At 46.5% G+C, this 26,852-nt stretch overlaps 2 protein-coding genes across 3 annotated transcripts in view; one reads left to right on the top strand and one right to left on the bottom strand.

The window, feature by feature from the left end:
- sass6 (SAS-6 centriolar assembly protein) overlaps positions 1-11,658 on the bottom strand; it is a 107,903-nt gene extending 96,245 nt beyond the window's left edge. Inside the window, exons 1-2 of the mRNA XM_038794770.1 lie at positions 11,556-11,658; positions 760-820 (exon numbers count right to left, since the gene is read on the bottom strand). Coding sequence (XP_038650698.1) covers positions 760-820; positions 11,556-11,620 — 126 coding nt within the window. The 5' untranslated portion in view covers positions 11,621-11,658. The remainder of the gene's footprint in view (positions 1-759; positions 821-11,555) is intronic.
- A 79-nt stretch (positions 11,659-11,737) lies between these two features.
- Positions 11,738-26,852, top strand: part of trmt13 (tRNA methyltransferase 13 homolog) — a 44,560-nt gene continuing 29,445 nt past the window's right edge. For both annotated transcript variants that reach the window (XM_038794765.1, XM_038794764.1), the window contains exons 1-2: positions 11,738-12,116; positions 19,522-19,568. In XM_038794765.1, the coding sequence (XP_038650693.1) occupies positions 11,964-12,116; positions 19,522-19,568 (200 nt within the window). In that variant the 5' untranslated portion in view covers positions 11,738-11,963. The remainder of the gene's footprint in view (positions 12,117-19,521; positions 19,569-26,852) is intronic.

Here is a 26,852-nt window from a genome sequence, read left to right as displayed (position 1 = left end):
ATATCATATGAATAATGAAATTACATATTCATAACACACCCCTTTGAGATTTTGGCATCTCTCTACCTTGCTTTCTCCTTTCTGACACTCTTTAAATTGACCTCTTTAACCATGCTTTTACTCATATGATCTAATATTGCGTTGTGTAACTCAATGTCGTACATTGTTTATAATGCTCCTATGAAACACATTGGATGTTTCATCATGTCAAAGGCGCTATATAAGTTGCCGTTGGTAAACGACAATCCTTAAATCTATAAGAAAACCTAAAGCTATGATTACAAACATCTGCAGGGAAGTGACGACCTGCCTCTACCAAATATTATTAAATTATTAAATGTCATTTAAATTTGTAGTTACATACTCTAGAAAAAAAACTTTTTTTTTTAGTAAAACAATTCTCAAAACATTGGCCTCTAATGCCTCTAATACTCCTGCTTAAGTGAGGTTCCTGTATACCCGTCACCCTCTGGTACTTCACCCAAGTGATCATTAATGCGTGACCCTAGAATCTAATGACAGGCAGGGGTGTGGGTGTCAGTTGGAGACAAAAATTGGACTTAGCTGCGGTACCCTCCTCTCGAAAAAGTTTGATGACAATTACTGTCAAGATTCACACATGAATATCGGTGATGGTCATCCTATCAAGGAATCAATACCAGATAGCCAATATACTTAGACAGCAAACTTCAGTATATTCTGAGACCTAACACTCAAAAGAACCAATTTTTCTTTCTAAAAAGATGAAACACAACTGACCTTTTTGGAAACAGGATTAGATGTACAATGCAGTTCAACAGTTACACGAATAGTAGTTCTCCTGCAAACAGATATTTTTTAAAAATTAAATATAATGCAAAAAAAACATTGAGTCTATTTGTGCTCAACATATCTCAAAGATGACAGGCCTGTGACAGAAGATTAAAATCAATTGAAAATTGGAGGATTGTTGATAATTTACCATCCTCATTAATGGAACCTGGACTGGTACAGCCAAAGTTCTACTGTAGGGGTATCAAAGGAAGGTACAGCCAGCAGTAGCATCAGGCCCGAGTAAAGGCACCATATGGCCCACCGAGCATTAATAAAATTACAATAATTTTTGCCAGTACAAACATTAAGGATGGCATGGCAGCCAGTTAGTTGTACTATGCATGCGTACATGGAGCTTTTAAGTAGAAGCCATTGGAAGCAATTGCAGGTTCTTCATATTCTGAGAGCAAGTTAATAAATATATGCATAATGAAAGCTATACATCCTCTATGTTCAGATAAGCAACAGTGTTTTAAAATATTAGTCTTTTCAGAACACGGTTGCTGACAGAACTTGTGAATGATCAGAAAATTTGACAAATTAACTCCAGGATAAGGTGAAAACTTTTACAGCCTTTTCAATAGCGATTGGTGAAAGCACAGATACGTGATGTAGCACAGTTAGCTAGGTTTATTTGCAGTACTGATGAACATATGAACATTCGGAGGAAGTTGTTGAGTTTATGCTGATGATATTACCATGGGGGAGGATATTTTTAAATGATGTAAAAACAGCATTCAATAAATTACGTGTGGATTGAAGTAGGGCGATGAACATTGCAATAGATAGGGCATGATCTATGTTGGGTAGAAAGGCAGGAGGAGCCACAAGTTTAAAACAAAAATTCCTGAGCGACAATCTAAGTAGTGAGCTCTGTGCATTTCATTGCATTCTGCACCAAGCACACTGTTCTAAAACCTTGGCTAAGCAACATGTAACGAGTGTTCTTATAAAAACAGTTAATTTTCTCCGAGTTGGTGCTCTCAGTCAATCCAACAATTCAATCAGCTAATTCCAGAAGCTGAATATCACCTTGCATTACCTTAAGTGCACTGGTTAAATCACAGAATGGGGTTAAACCGCTTCTTAGAAATGAGACATGAGGTCAAATAATTTATGAACAAGAATAATAAATCCGTGGCTGAACTACAGAACACTGATTGGCTGACAGACCTTGCCTTTGTGGTTGATATTATTGGACACCTTAACATCCTGAACACAAGAATGTCAGGTTATGATTGAGCTCCACGACAGTGTTCATGCCTTTGACAATAAAATAATTATTTGGGAAAAATAGCTATCACTTTGCAAACTAGGACATTTCCCATATTGAAGTCTCGACTTGGAAATTGTGACTCTTCATTTAGCAAGAATTTGAAGAGAAATGTAGAAAATAACGAGAAAGTTTGAGGAAAGCCTCTAAAATACTGTCAAATCTTGGCACAACATATTTATACAAGCAACATTTTTCATTAATGAATAGTAACAAATCCAAACTGCATTCTAATTTAACTGACAAACATTTGAACACTATTCTAAAAGTAGCTCCTACTCAATCCATGGAACTCGACATTGAAAAGTCGGTGATGGAAAAACAAGGTCAGGTGTCTGGTGCAAACCAAGTCATCTATTCTTCCTTTGATAACTAAATATTTTGTTACTTTTATTTGCTATTCAATAGCTCTTGTAATGCATATACTCAGCTTATTAAAGTTCTTATAACTGGAATATCTGGTGGGTGGTACAGTGGAGCAGCAGTAGCACTGCTGCCTTATGGCACTGAGAACCCGGGTTCGATCCTGGGTCATTGTCCATGTGGAGTTTATCCAGTCTCCTCGTGCTTGCGTGGGTCTCACCCCCACATTCCAAAGATGTGCAGGGTAAATGAATTGGCCACACTAAATTGACACTTAATTGGAAAAAAAATAACTGGAATATCTGGGTCTCATTGCATAGATCTTTAAGGATACTTATTTTGTAAAACAATATTGGTCAGGCCTCCACGACTTTGATACGGAGAAATTTGGCCCCTTGGATCATTTGTGTTCATCACCCCTACTCCAGAGAATCCATAGAATCCCTATTATGAAGGAGGCCACCTTCACCGATCCTCCGAAAAAGCACTCTTCCTAGGCCACTCCCCGCCCTATCCTGTAACCACACACATTGTTCATGGCCAATCCACATAACCCATTTGGACTGTGGGTGAAACCAGAGCACCCGGAGGAAACCCACAAAGACAGGGGAAGAATGTATAAACTCCACACAGACAGTCACCCAAGGCCTGAATCAAACCCGGGTCCCTGGCACTGTGAGGCAGCAATACTAACCACTGTCACTGTGCTACTCGGTTAGTGGATAGGTATGGACTAGCAGCAGAAAGCTTCCCAGGATCTGAAAGCAGTTGATTACTCCAACCTCCTCCAAATCCTCCCCAACTCCATGGGACTGCATTGTATGGTTCATTTGTAACTATTTTATTGTAGCCAATGTTTCTTCAACATTAGCTTCTCTCTCCTTCCCCACACTTCCTTATCTGCATGTAACCTCTTACCAAAAGGTCAATCAGTCTTGGGGTCAGCTTTACGGCATTAGCTTGAAACAATAGTAAGGGAGGTAGGTGGAATCCATGGCTCCTGCATGAATTTGTGGAGAGTACTGAAGACAATGGTTTAAATCTTCTTTATGTTTAAGTGGAGAAAATCATGGCATCTCCAAGACTGGATGTCAGGTGAACAGTTTTACATCAGAGTTGCTGGAGAGATAAATCTGGGTTTCATCAGCATACACCTGGAAGCTGACCCAATATATTTTGGTTATTTCACTAAGGGGCAGATGAGTACAATGTAGATGAAGAAGAAAGGGTTAAGGACAGACACTTTGGGAACTCGAGAGGCACGGTGTGTAGATGCTGAACCAAGAAAGAGCATGCTACTGTGCTGGCCCAGGGAGTAGAGACACTGGGAAAGGATGGTGTCAATATCCATTTGAAAAGCTGCAGCTAATCATAGGCCATGATGGAGAATGCTCCACCAGTTAGAGGGGATGTCATTGAAATTTTTAATTTGGGACATATTGGTGCTGTAGCAAGCACAGATTTGGAAGGTGCAAATATGTTCAAGGTCTTTGGTGAAGAAAAATGGCAATTGGTTGTAAGGACTGAGGGGTTGAGTGTATGTGTTTTCTGAAGACGGAATAATGGCAGCAGTTTTGAAACGGTCAGCAATGTGAATTCTATGTACCAGGTTGCATAACTCATTAATATGTAATGAACATAGGAATTAGGAGCAGAAGTAGGCAATTCAGCTCTTCGAGCCTGCTCAGCCATTCAATCAGATCATGTCTGATCTCTTCCTGATCCCAAAGCCTACCAGTTGCCCAAATCCCTTTAACCTGTTTTTTTTTTTTAAATCAGAAATATATCTATCTTCCTCTTAAAACCATTTCATGATTCGGACTCCACCGTACTATGGGGCAGCGAGTTCCACAAATTCACCACCCTCTGCAAGAAGTAGTGCCTCCTTATCTCGGTTTTAAATCTGCCGCCTTTCAACCTATATCTGTGACCGCTCGTTCTAGACTGCCCCACAAAAATGAAAAAAATGAAATGAAAATCGCTTATTGTCACGAGTAGGCTTCAATGAAGTTACTGTGAAAAGCCCCTAGTCGCCACATTCCGGCGCCTGTCCGGGGAGGCTGGTACGGGAGTCGAACCGTGCTGCTGGCCTGCTTTAAATGCCAGCAACTTTTTTTTTTTTTTAATAAATTTAGATTACCCAATTATTTTTTCTATTAAGGGGCAATTTAGCGTGGCCAATCCACCTACTCTGCCCATTTTTGGGTTGTGGGGGCGAAACCCACGCAGACACGGGGAGAATGTGCAAACTCCACACGGACAGTGACCCAGAGCCGGGATCGAACCTGGGACCTCAGCGCCGTGAGGCGGTTGTGCTAACCACTAGGCCACCGTGCTGCCCAAATGCCAGCAACTTAGCTCAGTGAGCTAAACCAGCCCCCGAGGAAACATTTGGTCTACATTTACTTTATCAATCTCTTTTAATATTTATATATCTCGATCATATTCCCTCTCATCCTTCGAAACTCCAGCGAATAAGCCCGAACTGTTTAATCTCTCCTCATACATCAACCCCTTCATCCCCAGAATCAATCTGGTAAACCTCCTCTGAACTACTTCCAAAGCCACCACATCCTTCCTCAAATAAGGAGACCAAAACTGGACACAATATTCCAGATGTGGTCTGAACAACACCATACACAATTGTAACAATACTTATCTACTTTTACACTCCAGTCCTTTTGCAACAAACACTAACATTCCATTTGCTTTTCTTATTATACATTGTTCCTGCATACAGACTTTCTGTGATTCATGAACAAACACCGAGATCCTTCTGCCCGGACACATTTTGAATCTGCTTTCCATTTAGATAATAATTTACCTTTCTATTTTTTCGGCCAAAAATGGATAACCTGACTCTTATCCACATTAAACTCTATCTACTAAATGTTCGCCCAATCTCCTAGTCTACCAATATCCATTTGTAAAATCTGCATCTCCTCTTCACTGCCTGTTTTCCCACCTATTTCAGTACCATGCGCAAATCTTGCTATGTTACACCCAATATAGATTGTAAACAGTTGAGGTCCGAGGACTGAACCCTGCCACCCCACTAGTTACAGTTCGCCAGCCAGAGAAGGACACATTTTACCCAACCCTCTGCTTTCTGTCAGTCGGCCAATCCACAATCCAACCTAGTACTCTACCTCCAACCTCCAGCAATCTCTGGATCAGTCTTTTATGCGGCACCTTGTCAAAAGCCTTCTGGAAGTCTAGATATATCACATCCACAGGTTCCCCGTTATCCACCTTGCTGGTTACATCCTCAAAGAACCCAAGCAGGTTTGTCAAGCATGATTTACCCTTCATAAAACCATGCTGACACTGGTGGATTGAGTTTTGTCTTTCAAAATGCTCAGTCATCTCCTCCTTAATGATTAATTCCAGCAACTTCCCCACCACAGAGATCAAGCTAAGCGGTCTATAGTTTCCTACTTTTTGCCTCTCTCCCTTTTTGAATAGGGGAGTTACAATAGCGTGTTCCCAATCCACCTAAACCTTTCCAGAATCCAGGGAATTTTGAAATATCATAATCAATGCATCTATTATCTCTGCTGCCACCTGCTTCAATACCCTAGGTTGCAGGCCATCAGGTCCTGGAGACTTATCTGCCTTTAGTCCCATTAGTTTATTCAATACCCTCTCCTTTGCGATGGTTATTGCACTAAGTTCCTCTGCATTAACTGCAGTCCTTGGAAATTTATTATCCTCCACCGTGAAGACAGAGGCAAAATATTGGTTCAGTGCCTCCACCATCTCGGTGTTTCCCATTATTACCTCGCCAGTTTTGTGACAGTCGGGGACCTATATATGGACGGCAGGATCGCAACACTGGACGAACTGACAGAGAATTCCAGCTAGCCAGGGGAAACGAGCTAAGGTACCTGCAACTCAAAAAGCGTCCTATGAAAGGAGACAAGGATGTACCCGCAACCGCCATGACAGACATTACTGGAAGAGTTACTGGACGCAAGCATCCGAGTTAAAGGAAACTGTAGCAGCATGTATGACCAACTGGTAGAAAGGGCCGACACCGTACTGGACACAACAAGAAAGAAATGGGAGGAAGAAATAGGGGTTTAAATAAGGTGGGGACGCTGGAGCAAAGCACTGCATTGTGTCAACTCCACCTCCATGTGTGCAAGGCTCAGCCTGACGCAACTAAAAGTGGTACATAGAGCCCACTTAACAAGAACTCGTATGAGTAGGTTCTTCTCAGGGCAGCATGGTGGCACAGTGGTTAGCATTGCTGCCTACGACGCTGAGGACCTGGGTTCGAATCCCGGCCCTGGGTCACTGTCCGTGAGGAGTTTGCACATTCTCCCCGTGTCTGCGTGGGTTTCGCCCCCACAACCCAAAGATGTGCAGGTTAGGTGGATTGGCCATGTTAAATTGCCCCTTAATTCGAAAAAATAATTGGGTACTCTAAATTTAAAAAAAAAAAAGAGTAGGTTCTTCTCGGAGGTAGAGGATAGATGTGAACGGTGCCAAGGAGGCCCGGCTAACCACGCCCGCTTGTTCTGGTCTTGCCCCGGACTTGCTGGGTACTGGACAGCCTTCTTCAAGGCAATGTCCAAAGTGGTGGGGATGAGGGTGGGGCCATGCTCGAAAGTGACGATCTTCGGGGTATCAGACCAGCCGGATCTATTCCTGGGGAGGAGGGCGGATGCCCTTGCCTTTGCCTCCCTGATCACCCTATCATTTTGTAGAGTCCTGTTCGGCTGGCTGTCAGCAGCACCACCCAAAGCTGCAGACTGGCTGTCCGACCTCTCAAAATCTCTCCAAATGGAGAAAATCAAATTCACCATCCGAGGGTCAGACGACGGCTTCCACAGAACGTGGGAACCATTCAACCCAATTATTCCGGGACCTGTTTATGGCCCACGAACAAGCAGAATAGCCAGGTAGCCAAGAATCAGGGGAAAGTAGCAGAGGCGGGAGAGGGAGGGATAGACCAGGGTGGGGGGAGGGGGGGGGGTGCGACGACGGACAGTAGAAGGGAACCAGAGAGGTTGGGGGAGGGGAGGGCAATGGAATGATAGCCGGAAGGAGAGCACAGGAAACGATAACAAACTTGGCATCTACAGGAGCAGAGAGCAAGGAAAATACGGGCGAAAGACGGGACGAACGGCTGAAGCAGAGGTGAACGCAAGACGACAACGGCAGCGAAACCCATCCAGGAGAAGCAAGTGACAACACCAACACCAGATCCATTCCCGTATTGCCCTCTGTAATTGTTTCTCCGGCACCCAAATGTATATGTACCCCCCCCCCAAACTGATGCCTACTTATGTGTTAAAAATATTGCCAATTGTACAGAGTTGCTGTTGTTGAGCTCGTGCATAATACCCCACCAGTTATTTTATTTCAATTTATATATTGTATTTTATTCGGGGCCTCACGGTAGCATGGTGGTTAGCATCAATGCTTCACAGCTCCAGGGTCCCAGGTTCGATTCCCGGCTGGGTCACTGTCTGTGTGGAGTCTGCACGTCCTCCCCGTGTGCGCGTGGGTTTCCTCCGGGTGCTCCGGTTTCCTCCCACAGTCCAAAGATGTGTGGGTTAGGTGGATTGGCCATGCTAAATTGCCCGTAGTGTAAAGTTAATGGGGGGATTGTTGGGTTACGGGTGTACGGGTTACGTGGGTTTAAGTGGGGTGATCATTGTTCGGCACAACATCGAGGGCCAAAGGGCCTGTTCTGTGCTGTACTGTTCTATGTTCTATAACGGTGACTCAGCTTTGTTTCAAAAACCCAGTAAAAATAAACCCTCTAGTATGGCACTCTATCCTCTCTCGCTCAATCGGCACCGTAAGGCAACAGAGCTAACCACTACACCACCGTGCCATAATCCAGAGATTATAACCCTTGAGGGCCTGTTCTTTAATTTTGGTCCTAGCTCCTAGTTTTTGAAGTGTACTGCTTCAATAGTCTGAATTTCTTTAATGTAGTTTGTTAAATTTTCTTTCCATGATTCCCACCCCTAAATGGATATGCATCCCTCACCAAGATATACATGTGTGTGCCGTAAATAAAACCACCTAAATACAAACACTCAGACATCCAGTAGAGTTAATTGTATCAGGAGCATTAACCCCAGATGAGTCATAGAATCATAGAATAGGCCCTTCAGCCCATCACGTCTGCGCCAGTCAAAAGCAACCACCTAACCATTCTAATCCCGTTTCCCAGTACTTGGCTTTTAGCCTTGTATGCCCTGGGTTCGCAAGTGCACATCTAAATACTTCTTAAATGTTATGAATGTCTCTGCGTCCACCACCCTTTCAGGCAGCAAATTCCAAACTCCCACCACCTTCCGCGTAAAAAAGTATTTTCTCACATCCCCTCTAAACCTCCTGCCCCTTACCTTAAATCTATGCCCCTTGGTCATTGACCCCACCACCAAAGGGAAAAGTTTGTTCCTTTCTACTCTATCTATGCCCCTTACATTTTATACATTTCAATCATGTTCCCCCCTCAGTTTCCTCTGCTCCAAGGAAAACAATCCAAGTCTATCCAATTGGTCTTCATATCTAATACTCTCCAGCCAGGCAACATCCCAGTAAATCTCCTCTGCAACCTTCCCAGTGCTATCACATCCTTCCTATAATGTGGATTACAGATCTGCATACAATACTCTAGCTGTGGCCTTACCAACATTTTATACAGTTCCAGCATAACAAGGTAGCATAGTGGTTAGCACTATGGCTTCACAGCACCAGGGTCTCCGGTTCGATTCCCGGCTTGGGTCACACTGCCTGTGCGGAGTCTGCACGTTCTCCCGAGTCTGCGCGAGTTTCCTCCGGGTGCTCCGGCTTCCTCCCACAAGTCCCGAAAGGTGTGCTATTAGGTAATTTGGACATTCTGAATTCTCCATGTACCTGGACAGGTGCCAGAATGTGGCGACTAGGGGCTTTTCACAGTAACTTCATTGCAGTGTTAATGTAAGCCTACTTGTGACAATAAAGATTATTATTATTATTAAACTCCCTGCTCTTAAACTCTATGCCTCGGCTAATAAAAGCAAGTATACCCTATACCTTCTTAACCACCGTATCCACCTACTTTGCTACTTTAAGGGACTGGTGTACGTGCACACCAAGATCCCTCCTGCCGTTTAGCATGTATTCCCTTACATTGTTTAGCCTGCCCAAGTGCATCACCTCACATTTATCTGGATTGAATTCTATTTGCCACTGATTATCCCAATCCTCCTGAAGACGAAGTCTATCCTCCTCACTATTTACCACCCCACCAATTTTCATATCACCCGCAAACTTACTGATCAATCCTCCTACATTCATATCTAAATCATTTATGTAAACCACAAAGAGCAAGAGCTCTAACACTGATCCCAACAAGACACAAGCTTCCAGTCAGTAAAACACCCATTCACCATCACCCTCTCCTTCCTACCACTCAACCGATTTTGGATACAATTTGCCAAATTTCCTTGGATCCCCTGGGCTCTTACCTTCGCTATCAGTCTCCCATGTGGGATCTTATCAAAAGCCTTGCTGAAAGTAGACTACATCGAATGCATTTCCCGCATCTACACACCTGGTCAACTTTCAAAAAACTGTTATCAAGTTGGTCAGACATGACTCCCCTTAACCAAACAATGCTGACTGTGGTTGATTAATCTCTCCCTCTCCAAACGCAGGTTAATTCTGACTCTCAGAATTGCTTTCAATAGTTTCCCCACCACGGAGGTTAGACTGACTGGCCTGAAGTTTCCTGGTTTATCCCTTCTTCAATAATGATATCACATTGGAAAATTGCCAATGTGCAACATGGGATACATTTCATCTAGCCCTGGAGATTTGTCTAGGTTTAAGCCAACCAGACCACTCAGAACCTGCTCTATGTCTCTTTAATTTTATTACAGTCCTTCTCTGTGATTTCCCTCTCACATGTGAACACTGACAAAGTATTCACTCAGAAACCTACTTACATCCTCTGGCTCCACGCACACATTACCACTGTGGTCCTTAATGGGCCCTACTTTTTCCCTAGTTACCAATAATGTACTTGTAAAGCAACAATGTGCTGACAGCATATTGAATGTAGAAAATTCCCAAAATTTCACCTCAGACATCAAGGAAGTATAATTTTTTTTAATTTTCATTTTCTTTCCTTTCAAAGTCTCAGCAAGGAGCAGTCTTGCATGAACCAGCAAATGTTTAGCAATAGACAACACTGTTAGTTCTACTTTTCCTCTCTGTAGGCTTGTACCAAGAATTGCTAACATAGATCATAAGAGTGCAGAAGGAAGCCATTCGGCCCTTTGAGTCTGCACCAACCCACTTAGCCCTCACTTCCACCCTATCCCCGTAACCCAATAACCCCTCCTAACCTTTTTGGACACTAAGGACAATTTAGCATGTCCAATCCACCTAACCTGCATGTCTTTAGACTGTGGGAGGAAACAGGAGCACCCGGAGGAAACCCACGCAGACACGGGGAGAACGTGCAGACTCCACACAGACAGTGACCCAGCGGGGAATCGAACCTGGCGCTGTGAAGCCACAGTGCTAACCATTGTGCTGCCCTAACATTTACATTTGATATATAGGTGCAAACTACGACACTTATAACAAGGATATGTCTCACAAATCTTCCCCAGAACTTAGTGCTACCCTAAAAGCTGGAAAGATACCACTGGGTACAGCCAAGTGATGGATCCATTCAGGTGAGCGTTCCCGCCAGGAAATCTGGCTCACCAGTGGTAAGATTGAGGCTTTGACTTTACATTCGAGATAAGGCAACAGTGCACACCCTACTGCAGGACACCACTGCCATTTACAGCACAACTGGCAACGTCAGAAAACTGCAGCATCTGGATTTACGATCAAGAAGAATGAAACTGATCACAAACCCAGAGAGAAGTGGCTCTGTTCAGTTTATAAGGCGAAATACGGGAAAATAGTCGACATTTTTTAACTAAATAGTGGATGGACGGGCAGAAGCTCCAGACCACTGAGAGTGAGACATTTAAAGAGATATTTAAAACACTACACTAAACCTTGCTGAATAAACTGGGATGCAGAATTTAAATCAGATTACAGCTTTAAAGCCGCCCCGATTAAAGAGCGGCCACTTCACCTCTCTTCGCAGTCTTTACATCTAACGAGGATCCGCACGATCTCACTGAAGAGTTGCCAGCTCATGGCAGATCCCTCCACATTCAAAACTTGGCGCCTCGGCCTCGCGCACGGCCGTTGGTGCTCGGGGGGGATGGGCGGAGCCCGGCCACGCCGGTCCGCTCTTTGCCCTTTAACCTTCGGCCCACGCGCCTTCCGGCAAAGCTGGTTCGGTCGTGGACCTTTCTTTTCCACGCTGGACGATACGAGCTGTCAAAGCGCCTTACTGCCCGTTAACTTAGCGGAACTCCGTCCTGAGATCGCAGATCACTTTGTTTAACGCGTTCCTGGGGGCGGATCAGTCTGGAAAGCGGGCCCGTGTTTTGTTTTGACGGGGGAGCTGGGGGATTGTGCGGGATTCGCTGCCAACATGACCGGCGAGAGGGCTGCAAATGGCATCCAGGCGCCTCTGCCAGGGAGATGCGGGTACTTCGTGCAAAAGAAGAAGAGATATTGCAAAATGATCGTTGCGGAGGGGAAGCGTCTCTGTGGGGAGCATGCGAATACGGCTCCAAATAGTGAAGTATGTAATCTCCCCAGTAATTAGAAAAGAATAATGAACATTTGATTTTTTTTTAAACTTGCATTTATGTAGCGCTTTTCGACACCTGCGGACCTCTCAAAGGCCTTTTATAGCCAATACATTGGAAGTCAAATAACACACTATCCACATATCCCTTGATTCCCAAAAAATCTAGCAACCGATCTTGAATGTGCTCAATGACAGATCATCCATGGTTCTCTGGGGCAAATACATTCAAATATTCATAATCCTCGGAAGAAATTTCTCCTCATCTCAGACCAAATGATTGAACCTTTATTCTGAGTCCGTGACCCTGTGTTCTAGACTCCCCAGCGGGGAAACATTTTCTCAGCATGTACCCTGCCAAATCCTTTAAGATGTTTCAATTCAATCTCATTGTCCAGAGAATATAGCCAGTTGTGTCTGTCCTGACTCTTTGAAAGAATAGTTGTGCTTCAACCCTCGTCCCTGCGATTTGTCCGTAATCCTGTCCAATTTTTTTTTTTTTTAATTGATAAACATGAATAAACGTGTTCTGTAAATTAACTTCAATATAAATAGTGTGAGATCAGGGAATACCTACAGTGCAGAAGGAGGCCACTCGGCCCATCGAGTCCACATCAATCCTTCTACAGAGCACCCCACTCCCCCTTCCGATCCCATAACCTAACCTGCACATTCCTGGACACTAAGGGACAACTGAGAATGGCCAATCCACCTAACCCACGCACATCTTTGGACTGTGGTAGGAAACTAGAGCACCCGTAGGAAACCCTCGCAGGTACTTGAAGAACGTACAAACTCCACAGAGACAGTGACCCACAGAGACAGTGACCCAAGGCCAGAATTGAACCTGAGTCCCTGACGCTGTGAGGCAGCAGTGCTAGCCACCGTGCCACAGATGTTGCAATTTGTTCAGAAGAATGAGGCACCTGTGCGATCTCTGGAAAATAAGAATAAGCAAAGGAGCAAAAGGTCATAGGGGTATAGAAACACATCATTAAAAGTTTATTAATATCCTATAATTTATTACACTCAAGTGTTGACTATCCCTCTAGTAATCCACGGGAGGCAGGAGTTCCGTTACCACACCAATATTTATTTACAATAACGATATTACAGGAGCAGCTACAAACAGTGCTGCTAGCAGTCCAGTCAACTTAAGACTGCTCACAAAGCCTACACAGGTGATTATATGCCCCCCTCAATGAGCTATCATTGAGGGAGCTCATACTCCAATTGGCCAACCAATAAAGCCAACTGGAGTTCATTACACCCCTCCCCCCCAAGGTCCGAGGAATTCCTGCCAGCTGGCATTCCTCTGAGCTTCTTCCTGCTCCTCATGTCTAGGTCTGTCACCTCTGTCGTCCACCGGGTCGTTCTCCGAAGTGGGCGGGGTGTACCTTATAGGTGCCCGTCTTTTCCTTGACGACCTCCTTGGAAGTTGTTCTTCCTCCTCCTCGGGGAGTGTGTCCATCTCCGACTCTGATGACAGGATGAAGGGGTCTGGAGAAATTGCTCGGGGCTGGGGTGTGGGTATCCTTTCCGTCTGGGCTATCCCAGCTTGAGGCGGTCCTGCTTCGCCTGCCTCCAGGTGTGGTTCCGCTGCCCTTATTTGGTCTAGGTGTTTCTTCAGCACCTTACCTCCTATTGCAAACTCATAGGATATGGGCCCTGTTTGGGACTCTACCGTGCCTTTGACCCATGTTGGTCCATTCCCATAATTCTTGACCCAAACCGGTGCCCCCACCTGGAAATGTCTCTGCTGCCGACTATTATCATGCCCCCTGCGTTGAACCTCCTGTTGTTTCTCCACTTTCCCCGTTAAATTTGGGAAAAGGAGACTCAGCCTCGTTCGCAGCCGCCTTCCCATTAAGAGTTCAGCTGGCGGTATGCCCGTTGTGGAATGCGGTGTGATCCTGTAATCAAACAGCCAGCGGGAGAGCTTTGTGTCTATTGACGCTGCCGGCTGCTTCTTGAGTCCCGCTTTAAGTGTCTGGACCGCTCTCTCTGCCAGGCCGTTGGTCGCTGGATGGTAAGGGGCTGTTTTGATGTGACGGACTCTGTTTTCCTTCAGGAATTTTCCAAATTCCCCACTTGTGAATGCCGTTCCATTGTTCGACACCAATACCTCCGGAGGTCCATGTGTTGCAAACGAGGCCCATAGCTTTTCAATTGTCGATGCTGTACTTGCCGTGTTTACCCGGTGGACGTCCAACCATTTGGAGTGGGCGTCCACTATCACCAAAAACATTGAGCCCATGAAAGGGCCGGCGTGGTCAATATGCAGGCGGGTCCACGGTCTGCCTGGCCATTCCCACGGGTGCAATGGCGCCGCTGGTGGCACTCTTTGCCCCTGTTGGCACTCCTGGCACCGACGTACCAAGGCTGCTATGTCTGTGTCCAAACCTGGCCACCAAACGTAGCTTCGAGCTAGTATCTTCATTTTAGACACCCCTGGGTGTCCGTGATGTAACTCAGTTAAGATTGCCTGACGGCCCTGAGCTGGGACGATTACCCGGGCTCCCCATAATAGGATACCGTCTTCTACGGTTATTTGGTCCCTTCTGCTCCAGTATGGGTGCATCTGGGGCTCCACTGGTCTTTCCAGTTCCCCTGTTAGCAGTAAATGCTTCATCTTGGCTAAAACTGGGTATTTTTGCGTCCACAACCGAATATGTTGTGTGTCTACTGGTAGGGTGTCCAAAATATTGAGAGTCATTACTGTCTCCTCTACTTTTGGCATTTGCGGCGGAGTGTCCGGGAGGGGAAGTCTGCTCAAAGCATCTGCATGTGCTACTCGTGTTCCCGGTCTGTGCTCCAGAACGTATCTATATGCCGTCAGTAGCAACGCCCAGCGTTGGATTCTAGCTGATGCAATCGGGGGTATTGACTTGTCTTCTTTTAATAACCCTAATAACGGCTTATGGTCCGTCACTATGGTGAATTTCCGCCCGTACAGATACTGGAGAAATTTTTTTACTGCGAATATCACTGCCAGTCCTTCCTTCTCGATTTGAGCGTACTTCCTCTCAGCCATCGCCAAGGTCCTTGAAGCATAGGCTATTGGCTGTTCTTCCCCATTCCTTCCTCTATGGGCTAAGACGGCTCCTACCCCGTAGGGGGATGCATCACAAGTGACCACCAACTCCTTCCTTGGGTCATAATGCTCTAGGACATTTTCGGATGACAGCTGTTCCTTAATGTCCCTAAATGCTCGGTTTTGGCGGGTGGACCATTTCCATTCTTGTCCCTTTTTTAGTAGCTGGTGGAGGGGTTCTAGGATGGACGCCCTGTTTTCAATAAATTTTCCATAATAGGTTACCAACCCTAGAAATGATCGTAACTCCTGGACCGTGGTGGGAGCTGGGGCTTCTTTTATTGCCCTTACTCTGTCTTCTAATGGATGTAAGCCTGACTCGTCTACTTTATATCCTAGGTACGTCACTTGTGGGGCCAGAAAAACACATTTTTCCCTTTTTAGCCGTACGCCTGCCTTTGCAAAACGCCTGAGCACTTCCTCCAGGTTCCTTAAGTGTTCCCTGTTTGTCCTACCCGTGATTAAGACATCGTCCAAATAAATCGCCACCTGCGGTAGTCCCTGCAGAATATTTTCCATCGTACGCTGGAATATAGCGCAGGCTGATGACACTCCAAAAGGTAGCCTAGTATAACGAAAAAGGCCCTTCAGGGTGTTGATTGTAGCGAACTTCTGGGAGCCCTTGTCCAGTTTTAACTGCAGGTAGGCGTGGCGCATGTCTAGTTTCATGAACAAAAGCCCACCTGCCAATTTGGCATATAGGTCGTCTATTTTCGGGATTGGGTATTTGTCCAGCAGTGCGTATTTGTTTACTGTCTGTTTGAAATCTCCACAGAGATGTATCGAGCCGTCTGGCTTCAAAATTGGTACCACCGGCGCTGCCCATTCCGAGAATTGTACTGGTCTGATAATACCGTCGCGCCGTAACCTTTCTATTCCGTCATCTACTTTCTTCCTGAATGCAAAAGGTACCGGCCTGGCCTTACAAAATTTCAGATGGGCTTCTGGGTCCACGTGCAAAGTTGCTTTGGCGCGTATGATTTCCCCCACACCTTCCTGGAAGACCTCCGGGTATTTTTGGAGTACTCCACTCAACTGCCCGCTTCCACTCTGGAAAATTTTCATCCAATCTAATTTTAGGTCTTTCAGCCAGTTCCGTCCAATTAAGCTCGGTCCGGAGCCCTCTACTATCGTCAACGGTAATCTGAGCAATTATTTCTCATATTCCACAGGTACATGAGTCGTGCCTAGAACTTCCAGGGGTTCCCCCGTGTAGGTTTTAAGTTTCGTCGATGTTTTTGTTAGGGTTAGTGGCTGGAGTCCATCTTTGATTTTTCGAAATGCTGCCACTCCCATTACTGATACGGCCGCACCCGTGTCTATTTCCATTATTGCCGGCCGCCCGTTCACCCGTGGGGTAATCCTAATGGGTTCTGCTTTCTTCGTTATAATATTATATAATTGTTCCCCTTCGGAGGAGGATGGGGCGTCTAGGTTGTGTACTTCCCTGCGTCCCCACCTGCTATTCCTTTTTTGCCACCTCCTTCTAGGGTTTCTGTTGCTGTTACCCCACTCTGTCTGGTGCCAGAAACGGTCCTTCTCTGTTGGGGGAGCCTCAGCCGGTACTTCCCTCTGTCTCCAGTTAGTCCTGGCAGACTTGGGGGCAGTTCTGGGGTTTTCCTTTTTCCCTCTATTCCTCAGGTTTTTCCTGAGAGCGGCTATCTGGTAGCAGGGCCCGTTGTGGTAGTCCCTCTCACAGGTATCTACCTCCATTGGCATGCCCTGTAGTTCCTGCGCCCCACTTGCTGCCTTTTCTAGGGACAGTGCGAGCTGTAACGCCTGCCTGCAGTCTAGCTCCGTTTCCGCCAACAGGCGTTTCTGTACTGTGAGGTCGTTTATACCACACACTAACCGGTCCCGAAGCATTTCATTTAGCGTCGGGCTGAACTCACATTTTTTCGCCAACCTTCTCAGGCGGGTTAAGAAATTTGTGACTGACTCCCTGTCTTCCCGCTTCGCTGTGTAGAATCTGTACCTACGCAAAATGAGGGGTGGTTTTGGGTCGTAGTGCTCTTTCACCAATTCCGTTACTTCTTGGAAAGTTTTCGTGTCCGTTGCATCGGGATAAGTCAGACTACGTATAATGGCGAAAGCGGAGGGTCCGCACGCCAACAGCAGGATAAGCCGTCTCCTTTCGTCCGTCAGTATATCATTTGCCCGGAAGAAGTAACACGTTCTCTCCACATACTGGGACCAGTCCTCAATAGCCGGGTCGAATGCCTCTAACCTCCCAAAAAACGGCATTTTAAAAATGGCAAGGCTTACCCTCCGAGTGCGGCAGCTGGTCCCCGCAAAATTTGTAGTTTACCTCGTCGCCACTGTAGTAATCCACGGGAGGCAGGAGTTCCGTTACCACACCAATATTTATTTACAATAACGATATTACAGGAGCAGCTACAAACAGTGCTGCTAGCAGTCCAGTCAACTTAAGACTGCTCACAAAGCCTACACAGGTGATTATATGGGCCCCCTCAATGAGCTATCATTGAGGGAGCTCATACTCCAATTGGCCAACCAATAAAGCCAACTGGAGTTCATTACACCCTCTGATTTGGTGTTTGCATATTTAGAAGTTGTGTGTCCTATTCCAAAGTCTAAATTGTTATATAAATTGCGAACAACAGCAATCCCGGCACTGATTCTTTTGCGATCCTATTTCCCACATTGTGTCTTTCTGAATAGCTATCTTTACTCACTGCTTTCTGTCTTGCAGCCAACTAACATGCTGCTACTTGCCCCGACCCTGCATGCTCTGACCTTGTTCATTAATCTGTTATGTGGTGCTTTATCAATGGCCTTTTGCAAATCTTGATGTATCACATCTTTTACATTACCCTTACCTACTCTCACCTCCCCGAAAAATTCAATAAGATTGGTCAAGCAAGTTTATTCATTTTGATTTCCATGTTTAACTATTAATTTGATGGGCAAGACAGCTCGTTTGTGATGCAGAGTAGGGCAGCAGTGCGAGTTCAATTCTCATACAGGCTGAGATTATTCATGAAGGCCCACCTTCCCAACCTTGTCCTCCTGAGGTGTGGTGATCCTCAGGTTAAACCACCTACAGTCAACTCAACCCTTAAAGAGGAAAGCAGCCTATGATCATCCAGGACTATGGTGACTTTACCTTTATATTCTTTGTTTCTAGATGTTTTTACATTTTCTCCTTTAATAGGAGATTCCATTAGCTTTCCCACGACAGATGTTAAGCTGTCTATAGTTCGCTGAACATGTTCAACCTTAAATTGTAAGTCTACTAGCATGCACATTGTTCTAACAAATTGTTAAAAATGCATAATCTGCTATTTCTTCCATAGATTCCTTTAAAATGCATGGATACAATCCATTCAGACCAGTGATTTATGGTCTTTCAGTTTGATTAATTAATTTAATATTTCTCCTTATTTGTTAAAAATGTGTTTTTCTCATTTCTAATGTCATCTTCCAATCTCATGTCAACCTGATTTGTCTTCCTAATTAATACTGAAGCGAGATAGTTATTTACTATTCCTGCAATTTTGGTTTCACTGCCTGTCATTTATTCTGTTTGTCCGAGATCCTATTCATACTTTGTGAGAAAGTAAATGTTGAGATTGCATGCAGGTTACTTACATTTGATTCAGCAACTAGGGCGAGATCTACAGTCAAGAGCAAAGGTTCAGAGTTTTGGGTGGACCATAAAAATTATGCATTTGGTCATCTTGATGTTTATTTCTAGTCCGCTTATAATTTGATGTAACATATGAGATGAGAAACCTGACAGCACCAAAATGGTCCCATGGCTGAGGTGTTGAATTGGTGTAAATGTCCAATATTGATCCTTTACTGTTTAAAGTCAATCTCCAACAATTGAACTATTTTACACTAGTTCCGAAGTTGAGCTCTGAAAAACATTCTGAAATATATGCAGAGCAATGTGGATCATTAAGTGCTGTTACCAATTTCCTAATTTTAAAAAGTTTGTCCATAAGACATAAGACCATAAGACATAGGAGTGGAAGTAAGGCCATTCGGCCCATCGAGTCCACTCCGCCATTCAATCATGGCTGATGGGCATTTCAACTCCACCTCCCAGCATTCTCCCCATAGCCCTTAATTCCTCGCGACATCAAGAATTTATCTATCTCTGCCTTGAAGCCATTTAGCGTCCCGGCCTCCACTGCACTCTGCGGCAATGAATTCCACAGGCCCACCACTCTCTGGCTGAAGAAATGTCTCCGCATTTCTGTTTTGAATTTACCCCCTCTAATTCTAAGGCTGTCAATTCACATACTCAAGTTAAATCTTTTTGAAATTTTCTTGCAGGGTGAAAACCAAAGAAGAAGAATTCCATGTCCCCTTGACCCAAAACAGTAAGTACAATGGGCAGAAATTAACTCCTGTGTGTGTTTTAACCACGTTAAAGATTAATGAAATGGTCAACTCGACTCAGTTGGTCGCACTCATTCTTAGTCAGAAGGTTGTGGATTCGAGTCCCACACCAGGATTTGAATATACAATTGAGAGACACTCTAGTAAAGTGCTGAGGGAGTGCAATCCTATGGATCAAGGTCTTGACAGCCTGATCACTGGTTTCAGACATTATTAAAAATCCCAATGCAATGTTCGAAATAGGGAAAGATGTCCGAGTCAATATTCTGGGCTGGATTCTTCACCGCATCGGGAACTCTGCCACTAGTGGCAGGCAGTGGACAATCCAGTGTCAGACAAAAAATGAGACTGTTCTGATGCTCCGTTCCCCACAGGCACAGGTTGAGGATCACGTCCCACGCCAGCAGGATCCATTCGCATTCTATTAATGGGCCACATACCATATTCTCCAGGCCCGCCTGATTCTCTGGTCCTCTGGGCAAGAATTGGTGCAGGTCTTGAGGAACGTAGCACTGACGTGGTGGACTTCACGGTGAGTCAAGGGGGTAACTCTTTATGGGATTTGCCCAAAGTCCATTGGAGGGCCACACGCTCACATTGCAAGACCTTCCCACCCCACCCCCACAAACAACCCCCTATCTAGAGAGACCCCCTAATTAAAGAGACCCCCTGAGAACCCTAATTAGAGAGAACCTCACCAGAGACCCCTCAATAAGAGAGATCCCCCTCCAGAATGCGCTGCCTGGAAGCTCCCACAGTTGTGTACTTCCATGGGGACTCTCTAATTAGTGGGCCTCCGGTAGGGTCTCTCTAATTAGAGGGTTTCTGGTGGGGGGGATTGGGTCACCTTCGTACTGTGGAAGAGGGGAGGGGCTGACTCAGAAAATCCTGCGGGGGGGGACTTGAATTGCATTGAGAGGGGGCCCAGCTGCCGGACTTCACTAATGGGCCACCCACTCAAAATGGCAGCTCGATAGTGGGGCTGAATTCTGCGTCCTGCCGTGCCAGATTTCTGGTTCAGCACGCCGGCAGGATACTCTGTTTCGCCGGCTGGTCAATGTGGGACAGCCCCACACTGTCAGGAAACCCCCTGACTGCTGGCCAAATGGAGCATCCCGACGGTGGAGAATCCAGCCCATGGGATTCCATAGGGAATCCCTCACAATCCTTGCCATGCATAAAATTGCATGGCTAAGTAGTGTGACTAGCTTTCCTGATTTGTAATAACAGCGTGAACGCAAATCAGGTGCGATTCAGCTCTGCCGGGAGAACGTTGTCTCACAAATGGAGAATTTGTTCATAGCCGCCAACCCTGAAAACAGATTAACTGACCATTTATTCAATTACTTTTTTGTTCTTGCTTTGTGGAAAATACTTTCTATAATTGATTGTATAATAGAAGTTGCTGCAGTTTAAAAGTGATTTGTTGTATGTAAATGCTTTGAGCCTTTTCCTAGACATGTGGTAAGGTGTCTGAGAAAATACAAGTCCTTTTCAAGGACTTATATTTAAAACATAATTATTATTTGAACGTAAAACTTTGGAAGACGAAGCAAGCAAAGAGTTACAAGGAACGTCAATTGATAGGCATTTGATTTGAATGTTTAAAATGAAATGGTTTATAACAGGCACCACTGCCCCCTTTCCCAACTTATATTAGTTATTCCCTCTTGCAAGTTTCTATAAACAGATAGCACTCTGTCACTAGCTGGTTGGAATGTTAGGTTTACTGAATCAATGTTCTTCACAAAAGTGTTAAATATGTTAATATATTGAATGCAATGATACATTCTTCTTGACGTAGTACACACTACTTACTCCAGAGAGCAGACTTACATATGGATGGCTAAAATAAGAGGAAAACAATTTAAAATTTGTTGAAGCTTCAGGACTGCCAAAAATCCTTTTCAATGTAATATCAAAGGATGAAAAGAAAGAATATCAATGTCAACACATGGAAATTTGAAATGTACAGTGGAACGCTCGGTTTCACTAGGAAAAAAAATAGTCTGTGGCCAGAAGAAACAATAATAGAGAAGTTGATGAAGTTAGTTGCTGAGTAAGAAATCCCATCTCTTGTTTAACTGTAGTCTGGCAAGTGTATTCAAGTATTTTCTTCTTATTGACTAATATTGCGCATAAATTGTAACTTATGCAACATCAGTGGGGCAGCACGGTGGCACAGTGGAGAGCACTGCTGCCTCACAGCGCCAGGGACTTGGGTTCAATTCTGGCTTCGGGACACTGTGGAATTTGCACGTTCTACCCGTGTCTCTGTGGGTTTCCTCCGGGTGCTCCGATTTCCTCCCACAGTCCAAAGATGTGCAGGTTATGTGGATTGACCATTCTAAATTGCCTTAGTGTCCAGGGATATGCAGGTTAGGTGGCAAGTCAGCCTAGATAGGGTGCTCTTTCAGAGGGTCGGTGCAGACTCGATGGGCCGAATGACCTCCTTCTGCACTGTAGGAATTCTATGATCAGTATAAAATTATAACGCCTCTAATTTGTATATAAATTTATTTTTTTTAGAAATACTCCACCAGTGCACTTGACCTGCATAAATCCCTTTTTAACTTTGTAATGTGTACAATTATCTATTTCCCTACTTCCATTACGTTGGTGTGTTTTACGTATTGTCGCCCTTGTCTCCACAGAGGTGTTCACCCTGTTCAATAGGAACATAAGAAAACGATGAGATGCAGAAGACCAGTTGATCCATTTCGCAACACACCTAATGGCTGGAACATTCCACTGCTTTCCTCCTCCTTCCCAACCCCTCCACACCCGAAGCCATGGAATTTTCTGGGAATGGCAAAAAGACAAACTGTCTAGGGGAACAATAATGAACTCTGGGATAGGAAGGAAAGCAATCATGAGGAATCCTATTGCCAGAGATCTAATCCCCATAAGGCATTGCCAGAAATATTGTGGACATTAAAGCGGTTCTGCAACAACTGCAGCGAGGACATGTCAGCCATGGGCAATAGGTCCCCTCCCCCACGCACACACACACACACACACACAGACCCAGAACATGTGGCCGGGCCTCCGTGGTTCCATTCACACTTGTCATCCACATCTGGTAAGAACCTGTTCATTCGGGTTCTGGTTAGGTGCGCTCTGTGCATCATTTTAAACTGCCTGAGGCTTAGCCTTGCACAGGAGGAGGTGGGGTTGGCCCTGCTCAGTGCTTCGCTCCAGAGTCCCCACCCTACATCCGGTCCCCAGTTCGTCCTCTCATTCCTGTCCAGCTCCGTCTAGTGGTGTTCTTGCCATTTCTAACAATCGGCAGTCAATGTCCTCACAGTTCCCCTTCTCCGTACTATCCAGTAGTTCCTCCAGCAATGTGTCTCTCGGGGCCCCAGAGTATCTTGACATCTCCTTGAGGAGAACGTTTTTGATTTGTAAATGCCGGAGCTCCTATCTGTTCGGTAGCTCCAGTCTCTCCGTCAGCTCATCTAGGTTGCTAACCTGTCCCTCACGTAGAAGTCCCTAATCACTAGCATCCCGCTGTCTTGTCTCCACTTCTTAAAAGTGGCGTCTAGCATGGCTGGTGGGAATATGTGGATACCGCAGATGGTTTTATCTATTATTTGGAAAAGGCCTTGGGGATGAAGATCAGTATGGATCTAAACAGTAAGAGGAATCTTGGCAGGATGTTCATCTTGATCGTCTGCACCTTCCCTGCCAGAGATAGCAGGAGTGCATCCCATCTCTGTCAGTCTTTTTAACATCCTCAGCCAGGCTGGTCAGATTTCACTTGTGGATCCGTGTCCAGTCTGGGCTATCTGGATCCCCAGGTAGCGGAATTTGTTTTGGGCTAGCTTGAATGGCAGACCCTCCAGGTGTGTCCCTCCCCCTTTCGGGTTCACCAGAAATCCCTCGCTGTTGCCCAGCTCAAATTTGTAGCCCGAGAAGGCCCAAACTCTTCCAAGAGATTCATGATTTCCTTCAAGCCGTTCTGCAGGTCCAAAATGTAAAGGAGCAGGTCATCCGCATAGAGTGAAATTCTGCGCCCTATGCCTCCTCTACAGATGTCCTTCCAGCCTCTTGCGTCTCGCAGAGCGATCGCCAGGGGTTCAATTGTCAGGACGAACAGAAGTGGGGACAGCAGGCATCCCTGCCTGGTACCCCTGTGCAACTGGAAGTATTCAGAGCTGGTATTATTGGTCCGAACGCTCGCCTTGGGGGCGTTGTACAGGAGTTTCACCCACGAGGTAAAACCCATCCTGAGCCCAAACCGCTCCAGGATCTCTTATGACACACTTCCATTCGACTCTTATCGAAGGCCTTCTCTGTGTCCAAGGGTTTTCTCTCCCCAGATGGGGTCAGTATCACATTCAGCAGCCGTCTGATGTTCTCAGTTAGTTGTCTACTCTTGACAAAACCCATCTGGTCTTTTGCAACCACTTCTGGTAGTCTTCCAGTCTCTTGGCCAGGATTTTCACGAGTATTTTCGCATCTACGTTAAGCAGCAAAATGGGTCTGTATTACCTGCATTCCGCCATGCCTTTGTCTTTCTTGGGTACCAGCGATATGGTGACCTGTGTTAGCATAGGAGGCAGGGTGCCCCTTGGCAGTGAACCTGTGACCATCTCCCGCAGGTGCGGGGCCAGAGCTGGTGCAAATTCTTTATAGAAGTCTGGGTCCCGGCGCCTTCCCCGCCTGCATGGAGTTGATGCTCTCTATGACCTCTCCTAGTCCTATTGGTGCTTCCACCTCTGACCGTCTATTCTCTCTTCCCCCCCCCCCCCCCCCGAGTCCATTGAGGAACTGTTTCATCCCTGCGTCCCTGTCGGGGGTCTTGGAGGTGTACAGTCCCCAGTAGAATGCCTCAAATGCTTGGTTGACCTTTTTTGGTTTGGCTACCAGTCCATCTCTGCTGTGCTTTACCTGGGCTATCTCCCTCGTGGCTGCCTGCATTCTCACCTGGTGAGCCAACAGGCGGCTAGTCTTCTCTCCGTGTTCATAAAAGGTCCCCCGTGCCTGGTGGAATTGGTGCACTGTGTTCCTGGTGGATAGCGGTTAAAGTCAATTTGTAGCTTTTTCCTCTCCGTCAGATGCTTAACGGTCGGGGCCTCGGAGTACCTTCTGTCGACCTCCAGGATAGAGTCAATCAGTTACTGTCTGGCCGTCTTCTCTTCACCATCCCTGCATGCCTTGTAGGTTATAATCTCCCCCTAATCACCGCCTTCAGTGCCTTCCAGAACGTGGAAGGTGAGACTTCCCCATTGTGGTTGTTAGTGATGTGCTCACCTATGGCCTGTCATCTTTTCTGGCAGAGAACCTTGTCGGCCAAGAGATTCATATCCAGTCTCCATGTGGGGCGTTGGGCACTGCCTGTCTCCAACCTCATATCCATGTAAAGTGGAACATAGTCGGAGATGGCTATTGCAGAGTATTTCCCTCTTACTGTGTCCGGAAGCACTGATTTCCCCACTGCAAAGAGGTCAATACGGGTGTATACCTTGTGTACTGGTGAGAAGAACGAGAATTCCTTCTCACCAGGATGTCGAATCTGCCATGGGTCCACTGCCCCCATCTGCTCCATTAACGTTCCCCGGCCATGCCTGTCTTTTTCCCCATTCTGGGGTTCGATCGATCTGTCAAGGGTTCTGTACACAGTTCAAGTGCCTGCCCCCCCCCCCCCATAATGGGTCGGTGTGTGTCAATGTCGGTGATTTCCGCCATGATCTTCTTTATAAAATCCATGTCGTCCCAGTTGGACGCTTTTGCATTCACCAGGACTATTGGGACGTGCCCCGTCTAGGGCATCACTGACCATGATGTACCGCCCCCCCTGGGTCCGTTACCGTCCTTGTAAGCACCGTCCTCTTACTAATCAGAATGGCTACCTCCCCCCCCCCCTAGCCCTCATCCCATAATATGAATGGTACACCTGTCCCACCCAGCCCTTCCTTCTACAGTAGGTCCTTCTCCCTCAGGTGCTTCTCTTGAAGGAAGTCTATGTACGCTTTCAAACTTTTCAAGTGGGCAAAAACTCTGGATCTTTTCAGTGGGCTGTTAAGTCCCCTAACGTTCCAGGTGGGGGGTTTCTGAGTCCCCCCGCCCCTTCCTGCGAGATCAACCATACTTAACTGGTGCATGCGCCCCTGCACTCTGGGGTTTCCCTTTGTTAGGAGGCCGTCAAAAATGGCCGCAGTCACCGTTCACAACATGAGGCTGGTCCCCTACACTCTGGGGTTTCCCTTTGTCGAGGGGGCACCCAACGTGGCCACCAACTGTGTGTACGCCACGTGGGTGCGCCAATGCACTTCGGGTTTTCCTTTTGTTTAGGGACCGTCCAAAATAGCTGCTTGTGGCGCCATCTTGCTCCCTCAACCTGCATCTTACCTGCTGAAGCCAATCTGAGAACATACCTTTCTTATCCTTGTATTTCCCATGTGTTCCCTCCCCCCCCCCCCCTTGCGTATCCCCTCCCCATCTCCCCCCTTAGATTCACCATCCCTGCCCCCGTGGTTCTCCCCACTGCCAGGCGCTCCCTGCCGCGCTCCCTGCCTTCCAGGAGGTGTGCCACGGCCCCCTTGCTTTCGTGCTTCCTGGTGCTAGCTTTCCCTGCTAGTGTGGTGGCGCCCCTCCCGAGGCTGATCTTACCCCTTTCCTATGCCTGCTAGATATTTGTTCCCTCTGTCTCCTCCTCACTCTCTCCTGCATTCCGCTGCCCTCGCCCTTCTTTGTGGTCTGACATTTCTGTTCAAAGTGAGGCAGTACAGTCCTGCGCAAACATAGTAGGCGTCCATCATACAGTAGTCCCCCGTTATACCGCGCTCCGTAATACCGCGGTTCGCGATATACCGCGGGGGGGCTTATGGACCCCAACTGTCAGTTGTCTCCCTCCAATCAGAAACATTAAAACTTAAAAGTTGGATTGGAGGGAGAGAGCAGCGGGCAGTGTCAATTTCAGCGGCCGGCTCACTTTGATCCAGAGAGGGAAGCTGCTCTCACTGAAATAATCAGCCGGCCGCTGAAATTGACACTGCCGAGGGGGTGGCGGGTGTTGGGGGGGAGAAGAGGGGGGGGGCGGGTGTTGAGGGGGGAGAAGAGGGGGGGCGGGTGTTGGGGGGGGGGGAGAAGAGGGGTGGCGGGGGTGGGGGGGGGGGGAGAAGAGGGGGGGGGCGGGTGGTGGGGGGGGAGAAGAGGGGGGCGGGGTGTTGAGGGGGGGGGCGGGTGTTGGGGGGGAGAAGAGGGGGGTGCGGGTGTTGGGGGGGGAGAAGAGGGGGGGGTGGGTGTTGGGGGAGAAGAGG

The sequence above is a fragment of the Scyliorhinus canicula genome, chromosome 4 (assembly GCF_902713615.1).
Source record: "Scyliorhinus canicula chromosome 4, sScyCan1.1, whole genome shotgun sequence".
NCBI classification, from domain to species: Eukaryota; Metazoa; Chordata; class Chondrichthyes; order Carcharhiniformes; family Scyliorhinidae; genus Scyliorhinus; species Scyliorhinus canicula.
This window is presented reverse-complemented; position numbering and strand designations above follow the sequence as displayed.